The sequence below is a fragment of the Archocentrus centrarchus genome, chromosome 1 (genome assembly GCF_007364275.1).
Source record: "Archocentrus centrarchus isolate MPI-CPG fArcCen1 chromosome 1, fArcCen1, whole genome shotgun sequence".
Lineage (NCBI taxonomy): Eukaryota > Metazoa > Chordata > Actinopteri > Cichliformes > Cichlidae > Archocentrus > Archocentrus centrarchus.
The window spans coordinates 30,176,897-30,193,514 of record NC_044346.1 but is presented as its reverse complement, the minus strand read 5'-3'; the positions used below and the strand labels follow the sequence as shown (position 1 = coordinate 30,193,514).

The following is a 16,618-nucleotide window of genomic DNA, read 5'->3' as shown; positions in this document are numbered from 1 at the left end:
AGTCCCTTGTTCCTTGTGCTTAGTTTTGCTTCCCCTTGTCTCATTGATTTATTATGTTCAGCTGTGCCCCTCACCTGTTGCCTGTTCCCCAGTTACCTTATGTGTGTATTTAAGTGTCTGTGTCTGTTCCTTGTGGTGTTGTTGTCTATGTTTCTCTGCCACTTAGTTTTAAATTTAATTCTGGCACCTGTCCAGCCTGGTTTATGTTTGTATGTTATGTCTCTCATCATTTCATAAATAAAACACCCTTCAATTTTAATTTCCATCTGTGAGTCCTGCATTTTGGGGTCCAACTTCACTTCCCACACATCGCAGCCATGACACCCGTGGGCATAATGTGACACAGTTCTTTTGTCCATATAGTGTATCAAGGCAACCAAAAGAAAATTCTTAACACTTTTTTCATTTAAACTGTAAATTCATATAAAGAAATGTAATATAACCCCACACCCCCAAATAAATAAATAAAGTTTTAGGCCTCATTTTAGGAGACTGTGTTTCAAATGTAAGCCGTGATCACTGCTGTCTCAGGATTGCTTTCCAAAAAGGAATGTTACTGGACACAATGTTTATGCTCCATTTCTTCTTTCTGTTTTTCAATTTCAGATTTGAAGTGTCCTACCCCTAGCAGAAGGAGACGATCCACGGCTTTAATTGACCACAGAACCAGCCTGAGTGAGAACAATAGCTCAAACCCTCAGATTCACCAAATTTACTTTTAATAGTTTATTCTATCAAATGTTTTATGGATACAAATAACAATTCCCATTTGACAATTAATTTACTGGGAATTTTTAAATGTTTTTTTGTAAGATTGCTTCGATGTTTAAACCAATTCCTACACAGGTGCTGGTCATCAAATTAGAATATCATGAAAAAGTTGATTTATTTCAGTAATTCCATTCAAAAACTGAAACTTGTATATCATATTTATTCAATACATACAGACTGATATATTTAAAAAAAAAAAATTTTTATTTATTTTGATGATTATAACTGACAACTAATGAAAACCCCAACTTCAGTATCTCAGAAAATTAGAATATTGTGAAAAGGTTTAATATTGAAGACACCTGGTGCCACACTCTAATCAGCCAATTAACTCAAAACATTTGCAAAGGCCATTAAATGGTCTCTCAGTCTAGTTCTGTAGGCTACACAATCATGGGGAAGACTGCTGACTAGACAGTTTTCCAAAAGACGATCACTGACACCTTGCACAAGGAGGGCAAGACACAAAAGGTCATTGCTAAAGAGGCTGGCTGTTCACAGAGCTCTGTGCCCAAGCACATTAATAGAGAGGCAAAGGGAAGGAAAAGATGTGGTAGAATAAAGTGTACAAGCAATAGGGATAACCACACCCTGGAGAGAATTGTGAAACAAAACCCATTCAAAAATGTGGGGGAGATTCACAAAGAGTGGACTGCAGCTTAAGTTGGTGCTTCAAGAACCACCACACACAGACGTATGCAAGACATGGGTTTCAGCTCTCGCATTCCTTGTGTCAAGCCACTCTTGAACAAGAGACAGCATCAGAAGCGTCTTGCCTGAGCTGAAGACAAAAAGGACTGGACTGCTGCTCAGTGGTCAGTGTTCTAGCTAGTGACTGATCGCAGGCGTTGCGCCTTGCTGAGACGCTCTTGCGCCTGGCTGAGGATTTCACCGCTTCATTTTCGGAGCCAGAAAGGTGGATCCGACAGGCTTCGCAGTGCTTCTGAATGATTTCTCGGTAAAAGAACTCCAGAAAATCATGTCAAGGTTGTAACTTTCATGTTGATCTACAGCTCCTGGTAAAAATAAAGACAAAAAACAAAAAACTCTAAAATAAATACATAAATCTGATCTGCTCTAGCATACGTATTAAAAACCTTAAAGTGTTAATTAATTTCGCAAGAAAATTAATTTACACTTTCGATAATGGTTTCGTCTTGACAAATCATCACTGTTTTTATCCTTTTAGGTGGTTTTAATTTAGTAATCGCCTCGTCTTCATCGTGAAAAAAAAGGGTCGTTGACGAAAACTATGACGAAAATATTTCGTCAACAAAATTAACACTGATTCACATGCGCTGATTTGTTTAACCTTTCTTTTTAAGGTTTCACTAAAACTGAGTCCTGATGGAAACTTTTTCTTGAAATTTAACAACAATTTAACATAATTTGCATTAAATACCTCAATTTGGGATGATTGAGGCATTCGTCTGTTATACTGGCTTTTATTTTAGGAAAATCAATTACGTTTAACTTTTCTCCACTAATTGTCTCTAATCTGATTGAGCCAGGGCCCCACAAGTGTGCTCCCCTTTAAAATAAAAGAAATAAAATTAAAAGTTTAAAATTAAAATTGAAATAAAGTCAAATAAAACAATCAAGAGGAAATAATTAAATAAATAAAAACAAAAATATCCACTTCTCAATTTTTATAAGAGGTTGATGTCAATGTTTGCAATCAATAAGATCACTGTTCTATATATTTATGTATATATACTAGGGATGCGCCGATCCGATATTCAGTATCGGTATCGGTCTGATCCTGGCCTAAATTACTGGGTCGGATATCGGAAAGAAATAAAAAATGCAATCCGATCCGATCTGATCTGACCAACATTAGCTGCATTACAGTTCTCTGTCGTCGTCTTCTTCTTGTGGGTCTGTGGTTGACCAAACCAGCTTAGAGCTGCATTACCACCACCTACTGAAATGGAGTGGGGATCAGGAGTTTAAAAAAAACAAAACAAAAAAAAAACTCAGATTCTATAAAGTTCTCCATCACTGCGACATGTTTTTCCATGCCCCCACCGCTCTCTCTCGTGTTTGCGTTGTGCTTGCTGTGCTGAGAATTTCAACTGTTATTTTTTTCTCTACTTCAGCTCCTGGACATACTGCTAGCGAGCGCCGCTATTAGCACTGGTGACCATCCGGTACCGGAAGAACCCCTTCCCCGTCAAAATATTTTTGATAGATTAATCTCTGATTAGTGACTAAATATAGACCTGTAGCAGAAATGTGTTGGGGAGAATGCTTGTGAATATAAAGCATTACAAGATTACACTCACGCAGCCCCCAGTTTTTCAACATAAACACTGATAACACAACAACAATCAGCTGTTTTACGTGCACTCTGTCTGCACAAGTGTAAAGAGGAGCCGGTGAGGTCTGATGGAGTGGACAAAATGTTTTTCTAGCATCCAGATGAAGCTTTTCTGCCTGTAACCTCAATTAAACCTTTATTGGGAAACAACTGGAGGTCCTTCATCAACCAACTGATCAGTAAGTGAAGAAACATGAACTTTGTAGCTGCTTCATCTGACCTGTTTGTTTCACACAGGGATAAACTGCAGTACGGAAGTTCAAATATGCAGATGAACTGTTAATACGAAAAAAGTATTTCTTATCCAGTTACTCGGGTAATCAATGGAATAATCGATAGAATACTCGATTGCTAAAATAATCAATAGTTGCAGCCCTAATGAAATTTGCAACATACCATAAGCCAATGCATCATCTTCTCACATAGGAGCAACAGGATTCAGGTGATAGAGCGATTGTTGTATGTAAGTAAGTTAAGTTTATTTATATAATGCTTTACACAGACAAAAAGTCACAAAGTGCTGTACAATAATTTAAACACAATCTCAAAAAAACAAAATGAAATAAAAAAATAAAACACCATGTTAAAATATAACATTACCATATTAAAAGAAAAAGAATAAAAAATAAAGTCAACAGAAAGTCTGGTTAAACAGAAAAGTTTTCAACTGTTTTTTAAAAGATACCACAGAGTCATCTAAACAGAGCTGGAGTGGTAAACAGTTCCAGAGCATTGGCACCACTGCCTGAAAAGCCCCCCCCATGTCCTTAGTCTTGTATGTGGGACGACTAACTGTTGATTTATGTAAAATGGATCCAGGCATTTAAAAACAATTTTTAAAAATAATACAAAAAATATTGGATTTGTATCGGTATCGGCAGATACCCAAAGGTAAAATATCAGTATCGGTCATAAAAAAGTGGTATCATGCCATCCCTAATATATATACATGTACACATACATATATTCATGTACACACACACACACACACACACACATATACCCCCACCCGAATTTTTTTTTTTCAGGATATTCAGGATTATTCAGGATATTCAGGATTATTTATCAAACCAGACTCTGATAAGAATGTGCAAAAACTAAATAAAAAGAAAAGAAATGGGAGTGAAATAAAAATATTTTGCTCACCAGGGCAACTAAAGAACTAAGCAAAGCCCTAGACAACCTAAAAATCAAGAGAGAAAAGGGAATAAAAAATAAAAATAAAACTGAAAAATGCAATTTTAAAAATAAAATAAGTATATGATATTCTTATTATTTTCTGGTTGTGGTAATGATGCACAATTAAAACCAATTAAAAACAATGAACTCCTGACTGCCCCCCCTTTTTTTTTTTCGATTTTTGCACTTCAATGGTAGGCAATACTCAGTTTGTATCAGGGGTAAACCTTAACCCTGAGAGCTCTTGACCTTCACTTCCTACTCTACTATTCATACCAAAAACAAACAAACAAACAAACACAAAAGGGAAAAAACAAACAAAGAAAACAGAACAACAACTCATAGCACTCATAACTCATTTGTCTCAAACTCACACACACAAATTCTGTCTCTCTGACACACACAAATTTAGATTCACCTGCACACACACACACACAGTAACGCTATAAGTGACACACAAACATACCGCAATGCACAGAGAGACACACGAATGCACGCGCGCACACACACACACACTCCAGTTGCTAAACATTACAACCATTTTTCCTTTGTCTCTTTCTCTCTGTCTCTCTCTCTGAGCCACACACACACACACACACACAGATACAAACGCACACACACTAACTCTGAGTCTCATTCTCACACACCAACTCCAGTTGTTTTCTTTCTCTGCAAGACACACGCACACATTGACTCAGACAGACACACAGACAGATAGTAACAGAGACATGTTTCCTTTTCCTATGTGATTCAGCTTTAGAGTTTTTCCCAGATTCCTGACCTTTTGTTTTTAGGTGCATAATTTAAAACAAAGAATTTATCTAAGCTTTTGCTTTATCTAATAAATTAGCAAGGGACGTCTCCCCCTTTTTTGTTTATATTTACTACAACCTTGATATTTGTCCTCTGGACTTTATGCATTCTTAATTTTGTTTTACCGGTTTCTTTTAGGATTTCATCCCTCTTTTTTTTTTCCACTGCCATATCAGCCCACTTGTTCCCACACACTCACTCACACACACACACACACACCCACCCACACAGAGTCCTCCTCATTCACACTTTTGGTTGCAACTTTTACTAACAATTTCATGCCAATTTATTAGTCTCTATTTTATTCACACAACACTTTTGTAACAATTTTTCCTTTTCTGCCAATGTATACCATGAAAGATTGCCTGAAATATTGGTTATGTTCAATTTTCAATTAAAAAAAAAAAGCCATCAGTCTATCAAACAAGCAAGTCATTGTTTTTAAGTCTTTAATCCGGCCTCATGCTCCTGGTAAAGCCCGACATATAGATTAGCTCTATTATGTCTGCAATGGTTTCAGCAGGCCACCACTTTGGCCGCGACTATAGTTGTTAGTCTTTAATCCAGTTTCATGCCACTGGTCGGCCAAAACACTTAAATTAGCTCTATTAATGTCTGTAATGGTTTCAGCGCGCCACCACTTAGGGCGCGACTCAAAAACGTCCCTACTCGTCATCTTTCATGACGTAAAAGCCAATTCTCACACACCATACTTCATGCTGTGGATATTAGGAGTTATCTCTAGTCAACAGAAAATTTTCCAACCACACACACTTCTTGGTTTTAATAAATAAATAAATTTGATCAATAGCCTAATGCTATAGGGCAGTTTTATGTTTCATTCATCTCTCACAATGCTTTTTCACTCATATCATAAGTTATGACTTAACTTATTTTGTTTCTATTACCCATATTTTTTTAATGTCAACCAATTTTTTTTTTCTGATGCTTTAAACAGTTTATTTAACAGATTCTCTAAAATTTGTTCTCTCATGACCTTACCTCCTCCTCACTCAGAAAAATTTTAACACCCAATTCTGCATAATTTGGTTATTTAAACAACAGGTTCCTGCTTACCTTTTTATGAGGTGCCCCCTGTGAGTGTTTTGAGTCCCAAGGTGAGTCCTGGAGAAAATATTCCGCTTCATCCTCTTTTGCCAATCATCCTCCTTCACAAATCACCTGTTATTACCCGTTATCAGTCCTTATCACATCGGGGTCACCAATTGACAGGTAATAGGTTTGTTTGTGAAGGAAGACACCTGAAACACTGAGAATCAGAAAAATCACACATGCATGTGGGGACTCTGAGGAAGAGTGTGCACTCTCTCTCTCCGAGCCTGTGTAGCTCTCTAACCATAACATTTTTATACTGCCACTTATCTAACCATATACAACTTCTGGGCGCTGTAAGTTGGCCTTGTCTTCGGTGTTGTTCAAGCTGGTTTTTCATGAGCCAGATTTCTCTTATCAGCGGTGGAGTTATACAGCACATCTTCCTGATTTTTTAATTTGTCATAGAGAGCAATCTTGTCCAGATTAATGACAGAACATAGTGACGTTTTAGGTGATGTTTTACTGTTTTACTTGTACTGTGGCTAAACCTCCAAGATAAGATGCACTGAGACAGAGAAGTTAGTCAGCACTTTCTATCTGTTGCTCTCTGTCTAATGTATTATTTAATTGTTTATTATTCAGTTGATCCACTGTTTATTAATTAACTTACTGGAGTTTACCTTTAAACATTTGTCCTTTATTCATTGAGTAAAAAATAATCCCTAACAGAAACCAAATATTTCAGGCATCCAAAATATTCTGTTCCCCCCTCCATGACATGGGAACAAGTTAATTTACCAGCAAGTCTTTTACAGTGTTTATTCCTCTCATCAAGGACAACAACTGTGAATATGAAAACATTTGCTCTTTATTTGCCAAAGTTACTGTACACAGGGGGAACCAAATATTTCAGATGGCTGAAATATTCTGGTCCCCCTCCATAACATGGAAACAAGTTAATTTACCAGCATTACATTGAGTGAATGTGGAGACTTTGGCTTTTTCCTTCCCTTAGTCATCTTAAATTAAAGTTTTGGAAAGAAAAATGTCAAGCATATTTTTCAAAATTACATTTATTAAGATTTAGAGGAACTCTAAACAAACAAGCACACCATTGAAAACACACAAACTTAAAGAGAACATGCAAAGCAAACAAATCTGTTTTCTGTTTTTTTTAGGCTTCCCACACATGCCTGATGGAACCACCTCAGGCACATCTCACATTGGATCTAAAAGGGACAAATAAGGCATTTTCAACAAAAAGCAATTTCTATTCCCACTTATTCCAATGTAGGTCTGCAGGGGGGCAGGTCCTTATTCAAGTTTGCATTACACAAGATAAAATTACAGTTTGTCTTCTCCATTTAACTTCCTAACAGTACATGTTTGAATAATTTAAACATTTTGTTACAGGGCTTTCAAATTATGCTGGCGGCAGGCGCATTTTCCGCCTACTCCACCACTCTGCGCTCTTTTTAATTTTCCTAAAGAAAAATTTTTTCGCCGTCCGCCGTCTCCATTTCCAGCGCCATGTGGACACACGTGGCAATATTTACATTCTTTCAATCTGAGCCATTTGATCGTTCACGACTGCCATGTGACTATTCATATCGTCTTCTGCCGTCATGGCTTCTCATGCAAGAGAAATAAGAGAAAACGGCAGCCGTCACAAGTGGCTGCCAGCCATGGGATGATTGGGCTTATGAAATGGTTCAAGCCAATGTCCGAGGTTGAAAGTAAGTAAACTAGGTATACATGAACAATGTGAAGAATAGAATTCTAATGATCAGATGAGAGAAAGGTCACTGGCGATAAAATAATATGACGATAAAATAATATGCATTAGCACAGCTTCTGTACTTTTGAAGATTACCTTTCAAAATTATTTAAAATCAGAGGTGGTAAGTAACGAAGTACAAATACTTCGTTACTGTACCTAAGTACATGTTTCAGGTATCTGTACTTTACTTGAGTATTTATTTTTCTGACTACTTTTTACTTTTACTCCCTACATTTTTACACAAGTATCTGTACTTTCTACTTCTTACATTTTTCAAAACAGACTCGTTACTTTAGGTTTAACACGTCTGAGAAAAGTTTGCATTTCTGTCAAACATCAAGCAATCTGAGCCTAAACGGAGGAATAACATAAGAGACAATCATACTGGTGTATCCTCCATCACCGGGGCTTATTGGGTACAAAGGGATTAAATACGCAAACCCATATAAATAATGTCTCATTTAAAGCGCTATAATCAGGGGTTACAGCAGGCCAGACCGAGTCCGTAAGTTGTACTCACGCTCGCAGGACATAAACAGGTTAGCTAGCACTACTGAAGAGGAGCGAGCATAAAGGGAGTAATGTGGCAGGTAAATGCAACGTTTCTAACTGCTCAACAAATATCAGCAAACACACAAAGTGTCTGCAGTTTGTCACACAGTGTGTCTGCTAGCTAAAAGAAGAGCTGCTGTATTTACAGGGAGAGCAAAGAGAGAGTAGTTCACTCAGAGATAGAGAAAGATGTAAGATAGAGGACAGGAGAGGAAGGAGCGAGGTTAGATTTAAAGGTAAGGACTACAAAACAAACTCAAGTATGCTAACTTTGTGTTATTCAGAGATTGTATGAAAATACTGCAGTTTAGCATGTAATAAACAGGTTAGCTTGTTGTACTGTATTTACAGTAAAGCTCTGTGTTGGTGCACAGAGACTGTGTTCATGGTAAGAGTTACAGGTTACGGGCGCCTGGGTGGCTTAGTGGTGAAACCGGCGACCACATACACACGCCGCGTTGCGGTGCGGGCGGCGCGGGTTACATCAGTGCAGCAGAGATGAGTTTGAATCAAAGCTGCTGATGCTGAGATTTATTCACTGAATCCAACATTTATACAGCCTGTATGCTGTCAATGTAGAGGATGGAGATCAGCTGTGAAATACTGGGTTACATCTTTGTGAATTCAGTTCATCCACACAGAGCAGTAAACCTCAGAGCAGCAGCAGGTCAGCTGATCACAGCCTGCACACCAACATCATTTACTGGAGCTCACAATAGAAAGTTGTGATTCTTCTCCCCATGCAGAGCCACTACAGCTGATCTTAGGGTTCCTCCACCTTCTGAATCCCACTGTAACCCCTGAGTATCCTCATGTTTGTGTTTAGGTGGAGGCAAAGTCACCCTCTACTATGGAGGACACAGAGAATAGAGCTGTGTTTAAATTCCCTTTCACAGTTTGTGTCCTACATAACAGATTCAAGCTGAGTACATTCATTAGACTTACAATTTAGATTGGAATAATGTTTCTATTCTCATGTATTATTTTATATTATTACAATAATATATAATGAGGTTCAGTTAGCTTTACAGAAAAATAGCAGGTAGAAATGTCCTCCAAAGAGCTACTTTTACTTTCTTACTTTGAGTACATTTCAGAGCCTGTACTTTTTTACTTTTACTTAAGTAAAGATGTTGAACCAGTACTTTGATTTTTACCAAAGTATTTTTTCACACAAGTACTTGTACTTCTACTGAAGTACAGAATGTCAGTACTTTTGCCACCTCTGTTTGAAATTAAACCATAACATTGTTGAGATGCATTGCATATAAGTAATGGTTTGTGAACACATCGGCCGTGGCATTTCTTCCTTTCATAGTAGAAGTTGTTCATTTATAGTAACTTTGATATATTTATGGGAGTACTGAATGAAAGTCTTTAAAAGTAGTAAAATTTAGGGGATAGTACTCATAAAAGCAAAACAGATGGGAAAAGACACCCATGGAGGACAGCAAAGGTCTCGGTCATAAGGTGCCTGCTACTTTGGCGTGCCCCCCTGCTACTCCAAAACAATTTGAAAGCCCTGTGTTATCCTGTTCAAGTTCTTTTCATTTTCCATCTCTCTGCAGAAGTGGCACAAGTCTTCTAAGTCATCTGATAGGTTTTTAAAGTTTAAATTTATTCCTAACTATATATAATTTTTTCATGTTTTGCATAATCACTTTCAAATCCTTTTGATTCAAAATTTGTCTGTTGAGTTCAGTGACTTGTTTTGAGATGTAAATCTGGCCACTATCTGATAACTATTAAACAGGATGTGGTAAGCACTAACATAATTTATTCTGGAGATGTCTATGACAATGTATCATTTTTTAACATAATTAGTGACAAAAGTAGCATTATCAGTGTTCTAGCTAGCGGTTGATTGCAAGGCCCTGCACCGGGCTGAGGATTTCACTTTCACTTTCGGAGCTCTGCTGTCACTGCATTTAGCAAACATGAGCCTGCCCCACGGACTCCGCCCCGGCTAGATCGCTGCTTGCGCCTGTATTATTTCACTCCAATTTACAATCTACCACAGAGCACGGACAGTTCACAATGTGAACGTTTGATCTCCCTACGGTCGTGCGCGTGCTTGATTTCGCGGCTACAGAAATCGAAATGACAACCGGCATGAACGCGAGGAGAAGAGGAAAAACGAAGATCAAATGAAAATTTCAGGCATGATTTAAAACAAGTGGATCATCACTCAAGTTTTTTCCACGCCTCCATTTGCTTGTGTGGCTGCGCACGTTTTGCTCGCTGTGCAGAGAATGTCAGCTGTTTTCTTATATACACGCACACACTCACACACATACACACACATACACACACACACACTTTTTTTTTTTTTCCCCCCTCTTCAGCTCTCAGCGGTATATGGTCGCACTTTTCTTCTCTCCCCAGCCCTTCCTTTTTCCCCTGTTTTGCTGCTTTAGAGCCTCTCTTCACACAACTTCCGAAACTGGAATTTATAATTATGGATCTGGTCAGCTGGTCTCTCAACGCCATTGTTTTGATCAAATTTTCACCATGAGGAGATGGGGGGAAGGAGAACCCTATTCCCTCTTATCAATTGACATTCCAGCTGGCTGCGTTATGGATTCCTGTGTGGTGTGGAAGAGGACGTGCCTGGCCGTATTGTCAATGGAATACACACACATTGACACTGGGGTTTCTTTGAATTGGACCGGGAGATACCTGGCTTGTCGTTGCAATTCAGAAAGTCTGGGCAGCTGTCTGGCCTTGGTAAGGCTGCTTATGATGGGAACGCAGGAAGGGTACAGACTCAAACTCAGACTCTCTATATCTGGAGCTGGTTCAGAGGGGTAAGATCTTGGAGATGTATGTATCTTTTTTCTGCACGGCGAAGGAACGAACCAAGAAGATTCGGATGAATTGGACTTTTCGCCACAGAGAGGTGCCAGAAAGACTGAAGGCTGTCAACAAATTAATCAGTACAGTCTGTACCAAAACAAGTCGTGGAATCAGGAATTTGGCTCCCTGGCGGCCTTGGACTGCCACTTATCAAATTGTCTCCGGGATGTTTGTAAACAGATGCTCTACGCCCATGCCGTCCGGTCTTCTTCTGACCTGTGTTGGACTGATCTCCCTGACCTAGCCGCTGATGAACTCTACATCTTATCAGAACTGTTAGCTGAGGAGGGAGTTTGAGTCAAAGTATGAGATGATTTTTTTCCTCACTCATCCCTATATGTTTTCACTATTGTTTCTGTCTTTTTAATGGCAGCGCCTCCAGAAGGGGGGCAGCATGGCCACAGTTCACCTATCTCCCCATGTTTGTTCTGTTTGTCTTCTTGGATGAGTGTTCTGTTAACTGTAATTTCCCCATTGTGGGATCAATAAAGTATCATCATCATCATACACATATACACACACATATACACATACTAGTGACGATTCATATTATCTATCTATCTATCTATCTATCTATCTATCTATCTATCTATCTATCTATCTATCTATCTATCTATCTATCTATCTATCTATCTATCTATCTATCTATCTATCTCTCTATCTCTTGTTCAGTGGAATGTACAGCCTGACATCTGCCCCACTGGGTCTGCACATACTGCACAAAAGAGTAGAAGTTACTGACAAATGCAGAACAGCTGTACCAATCACCTGACACCACACACACACACCACTGTCACAGTCGCTAATAAATTATTTACAACTACAAACATGCAATGCTCCATTTGTATGTGATCATTCTTAATTCATTTTTAAACACCATCATCTCACCTGTTTTAACTCCACATCACTCTTTTTCAGTATCTAATTATAATGACAAAGAAAAAATTGAGTGCTGTTTGGATGGCATGAAAAACATTCCTGTTCCATACACCTGCGAGAGGCGCCGTGACTATGTTGTGGGTGGTCCAGCCTGTGCCGAGGCCTTCCTGCACTGCTGCAAGGAGATGGAAAAACTGCACGCTGACAGGAAAGATGATGCCCTCAAACTGGCTCGCAGTAAGAGATGGGAAAAATCCTGTTTGTGTAGATCACATGTATATAGTATACTTGTTTTTAAAGAATCCCTGCAACCATAAAAAAATTAATAACCTTTTTGATCACTTCTTTTAGGTGACTGGGATGAAGATGATGAGTATACAGAGAGTGAAAAGATCACTATTCGCACCGCATTCCCTGAAAGCTGGCTTTGGAGTAATGTCACACTACACTGCCCTGAAGAGACGCCTAACTGGTAAGGAGAACAAAAGAAAACAGTGCACAAACAGTCATGCCACGTTTAAAGTTTCTGACAAATTTCTTTTCAAATTGAAACTGATGGGACTTTTCTATTTCAGTGGCACAACATCACTTGAAAAACATTATACCTTGAAAGACTCAATCACAACCTGGCACTTCACTGGCATTAGTATATCAAGAACTCATGGTGAGGGTTGTTTTTCTTTTCTTTTTTTTGCACAACTTTCTCTTATCTTTGTATTTACACTGAAGTGAATTTATTTTTGTTCTACAGTCCTTTGTTATGTGGTAGTATGCTGTAGTTCCAACATTCCCTGTGTTCAATTTTCTTTATCTATCAGTCTTACAGAATATGCACACATTTTTATACAATATATACATATACTCAGTGATGGCATAGTTACCTTTAAAAAGTAACTTGATTTCTGATTACTCCTTTACTGATTACTTGTGTTAAGTCAGATGTTAAAAGTAAGTTAGATTACAAATTACTTTATTAGTTGCATTCAATGGTAACCGTTTTTAAGGGTAGCATTTCCTCTACTATATACTGTCCAACCAATGTCCTCAGCTCTCCCCATTACTGGTTTTGCCAGCACAGAGTGTACAACTAACCTATATATTATCTTTAGCTGACACAAACTCCTCCTCCGTGAATCGCCACCTTATCGTGGTGGAGGGGTTTGTGTGTCCCAGTGATCCCAGGAGCTATGTTGCCCGGGGGCTTGTCCCCCTGGTAGGGTCTCCCATGGCAAACTGGTTCTGGGTGAGGGTCCAGACAAAGAGTGGTTCAGAAGACCCCTATGTTTGTAACAGCAAGGGAACAGTTTACCCTGCCCGGGATAGGGTTACCGGGGCCCCACCCTGGAGCCAGGCCTGGGGAGGGAGCTCGAGGGAGAGCGTCTGGTGGCCAGTCATTAGCCCGTGGTGCTCGGCCGGGCGCAGCCTGAAGAGGTTACATGGGCCCGCCCTCCTGTAGGCCCACCACCCGCAGGAGGCGTCGTAGGGGTCGGGTGCAATGTGTGTCGGGCGGTGGCCAAGGGCTGAGGCCCTGGCGGACCGATCCCCAGCTATTGAGACTGGCTGGTTTGCGTGGGAGTTTGCCCAACCAGTCTACATGTGCTTTGTGGACTTGGAGAAGGCATTCGACCGTGTCCCTCGGGGTATCCTTTGGGAGGTCCTGCGGGAGTATGGGGTGTCTGGCCTGTTGTTGCGGGCCATTCAGTCTCTGTACAACTGCAGTGAGAGCTTGGTCCGTATAGCCGGTAATAAGTCGGATTCGTTTGCTGTGGGTGTTGGACTCCGTCAGGGCTGCCCTTTGTCACCGATTCTGTTCATAATTTTTATGGACAGAATTTCTAGGCGTAGCCAGGTGGCAGAAGGCTTCTTCCTTGGTGGCCTCAGAGTCTCATCTCTGCTCTTTGCAGATGATGCGGTCCTGTTGGCTTCATCAGGGGGTGGCCTCCAGCTCGCAGTGGAATGGTTCGCAGCCAAGTGTGAAGCGGCTGGCATGAGAATCAGCACCTCTAAGTGGAGGAGTTCAAGTATCTCGGGGTCTTGTTCACGAGTGATGGGAGAAGGGAGCGGGAGATTGACAGACGGATCGGGGCTGCTTCCGCAGTGATGCGGACGCTGCACCAGTCTGTTGTGGTGAAGAGGGAGCTTAGTGTAAAAGTGAAGCTCTCGATTTACCGGTCGATCTACGTTCCTACCCTCACCTATGGTCACGAGCTTTGGGTAGTGACCAAAAGAATAAGATCGCGAATACAAGTGGCAGAAATGAGTTTCCTTCGAAGGGTGGCTGGCCTATCCCTTAGAGATAAGGTGAGGAGTGCGGCCAATCCGGGAGGGGCTCAGAGTAGAGCCGCTGCTCCTCCACATCGAAAGGAGCCAGTTGAGGTGGCTCGGGCATCCTGGCCACCTCTTGGGTGAGGTGTTCCGGGCATGTCCCACCGGGAGGAGGCCCCGTGGTAAACCCAGGACACGCTGGAGAGATTATATCTCTCGGCTGACCTGGGAACGCCTTGGGGTCCCTCCGGATGAGCTGGAGGAGGTGGCTGGGGAGAGGGAAGCCTGGGCTTCTCTGCTTAGGCTCCTGCCTCCGCGACCCTGCCCCAGATAAGCGGAAGAGAATGGATGGATGGATGACACAAACTCAAAATAGTACCTGTATTTCCAGATAGAAAATGTGCATCTCTCGCCTCCCTCCATTGTTTACGTTTGTGCCGCTGTGTGGTATTATTGTTCTAATGCTGTAAACGTGACTTCATTGTCACATAGGCCAGACATCATTCCCCGAGATGCAAGAAGAAAGGAAAAATATATCTTTTTACTAAGGAAAATGACAAAAATAGTAAAACACAGTACTGGATTGGAAATAGTAAATTGCAAGATTACTTGTTACAGATGTCACTGCATATACTGTTCAGAAAATTAAAGGAACACTTTTTAATCAGTCAATTAAACTTCTGGGATATTGACCTGGTCAGTTAAGTAGCAGAAGGGTTGTTAATCAGTATCAGCTGCTTTGATGTTACTGAAATTAACAACAGCTGCTCTACAGGGTAAATAATGAGACAACTATGTGCCATTGCCAGAAGCTTTGCTGTGCCCCCCAACACAGTCTCAAGAGCATGGAGGAGGTTTCAGGAGACAGACAGCTACTTTAGGAGAGCTGGACAGGGACATAGACGGTCCTCAACCCATCAGCTCTTTTGTTCAAGGAGAAAAAGGATGAACACTGCCAGAGCCATACAAAATGACCTCCAGCAGGCCACTGGTGTGAATATCTCTGACCAAACAATCAGACTTCATGAGGGTGGCCTGAGGGTTCAACATCCTAGCAAGTCCTACACTCAGTGCCTGGCACTGTGAAGGCCTATTGGCATTTGCCATAGAATACCAGAACTGGCAGATCCACCACTGGCATCCTGTGCTTTTCACAGATGAGAGCAGGTTTCACCCTGAGCACATGTGATGGATGTGAAATGGTCTGAAGAAGCCATAGAGAATGTTATGCTGACTATAACATCGTTCAGCATGATCAGTTTGGTGGTGGGACAGTAATGGTCTGGGGAGGCATGTCTATGGAGGGATGTACAGAGCTCTACAGGCTAGGCAACAGCACCCTGACTCCCATTAGATATCGGGATGAAATCCTTGATCCCACTGTGAGACCCTATACTGGTGAAGTGGGTTCTGGGTTCCTCCTGGTGCACAGACATGTGGTCTCATGTGTCTAGAGTATTTAGGCAGTTCTTGGAAGATGTAGGAATTAATACCATTCACTGCCACCATACTCACCTGACTTAAATCCTTTTAGTAGGTTGCAGGGGTTAAAACAGTGAAGAAATATAATGCTTGTTAATTTTTCAGATTCTAAATAAATGGTATTTTAAGCTTATATAATATTTCTCCATTTTATCTGTGCACTGTCTTCCTCCTCCCTTTTCCTTTTCTTTTATGTTTGTCTCTCATTTGAAGGTATCTGTGTGAGTGATGATTTAGAGGTCTCTGTAAGGAAGGAATTCTTCGTTGACCTCAGGCTGCCATACTCTGCAGTCCGTGGAGAGCAGCTTGAAATTAAGGCAATAATCCACAACTATAATGAAGCCCGTGTCACAGTGAGTCTGGGCTATTAGACCCAAACTTTCAGAAACTGTTAGTACTGTTGGAAATATCATGCCAAGGTCCAAGGAAGATTGATGAGATTTGGGTTAAATTTGGACTGTATAGTTTCTGCAAAAAGTCTTCTACTGTTGTTTTTTGTTTGTTTTTTTTAGCCTGTCTTGTCTGGTAGTTTTTGCAATCAGAATCATGAACTGAATGCACTGTTGTGCCAACCATATTTGCTTTTACAAGAAGAGCTCTAGGTCTGACAGGCAGGAAGAAAAGAGTAAGAGAAAGGGTACAGGGGAAAAAAAAAACCAGAAGAA

General features: G+C 40.5%; 1 protein-coding gene across 1 annotated transcript in view; it reads left to right on the top strand.

Annotated features, from left to right (window-relative positions):
- The window catches only part of LOC115781666 (complement C3-like), a 101,053-nt gene that overhangs the window by 38,371 nt on the left and 46,064 nt on the right, over positions 1-16,618 (top strand). The window contains exons 17-21 of the mRNA XM_030731871.1: positions 607-675; positions 12,246-12,443; positions 12,558-12,678; positions 12,782-12,870; positions 16,167-16,306. Coding sequence (XP_030587731.1) covers positions 607-675; positions 12,246-12,443; positions 12,558-12,678; positions 12,782-12,870; positions 16,167-16,306 — 617 coding nt within the window. The remainder of the gene's footprint in view (positions 1-606; positions 676-12,245; positions 12,444-12,557; positions 12,679-12,781; positions 12,871-16,166; positions 16,307-16,618) is intronic.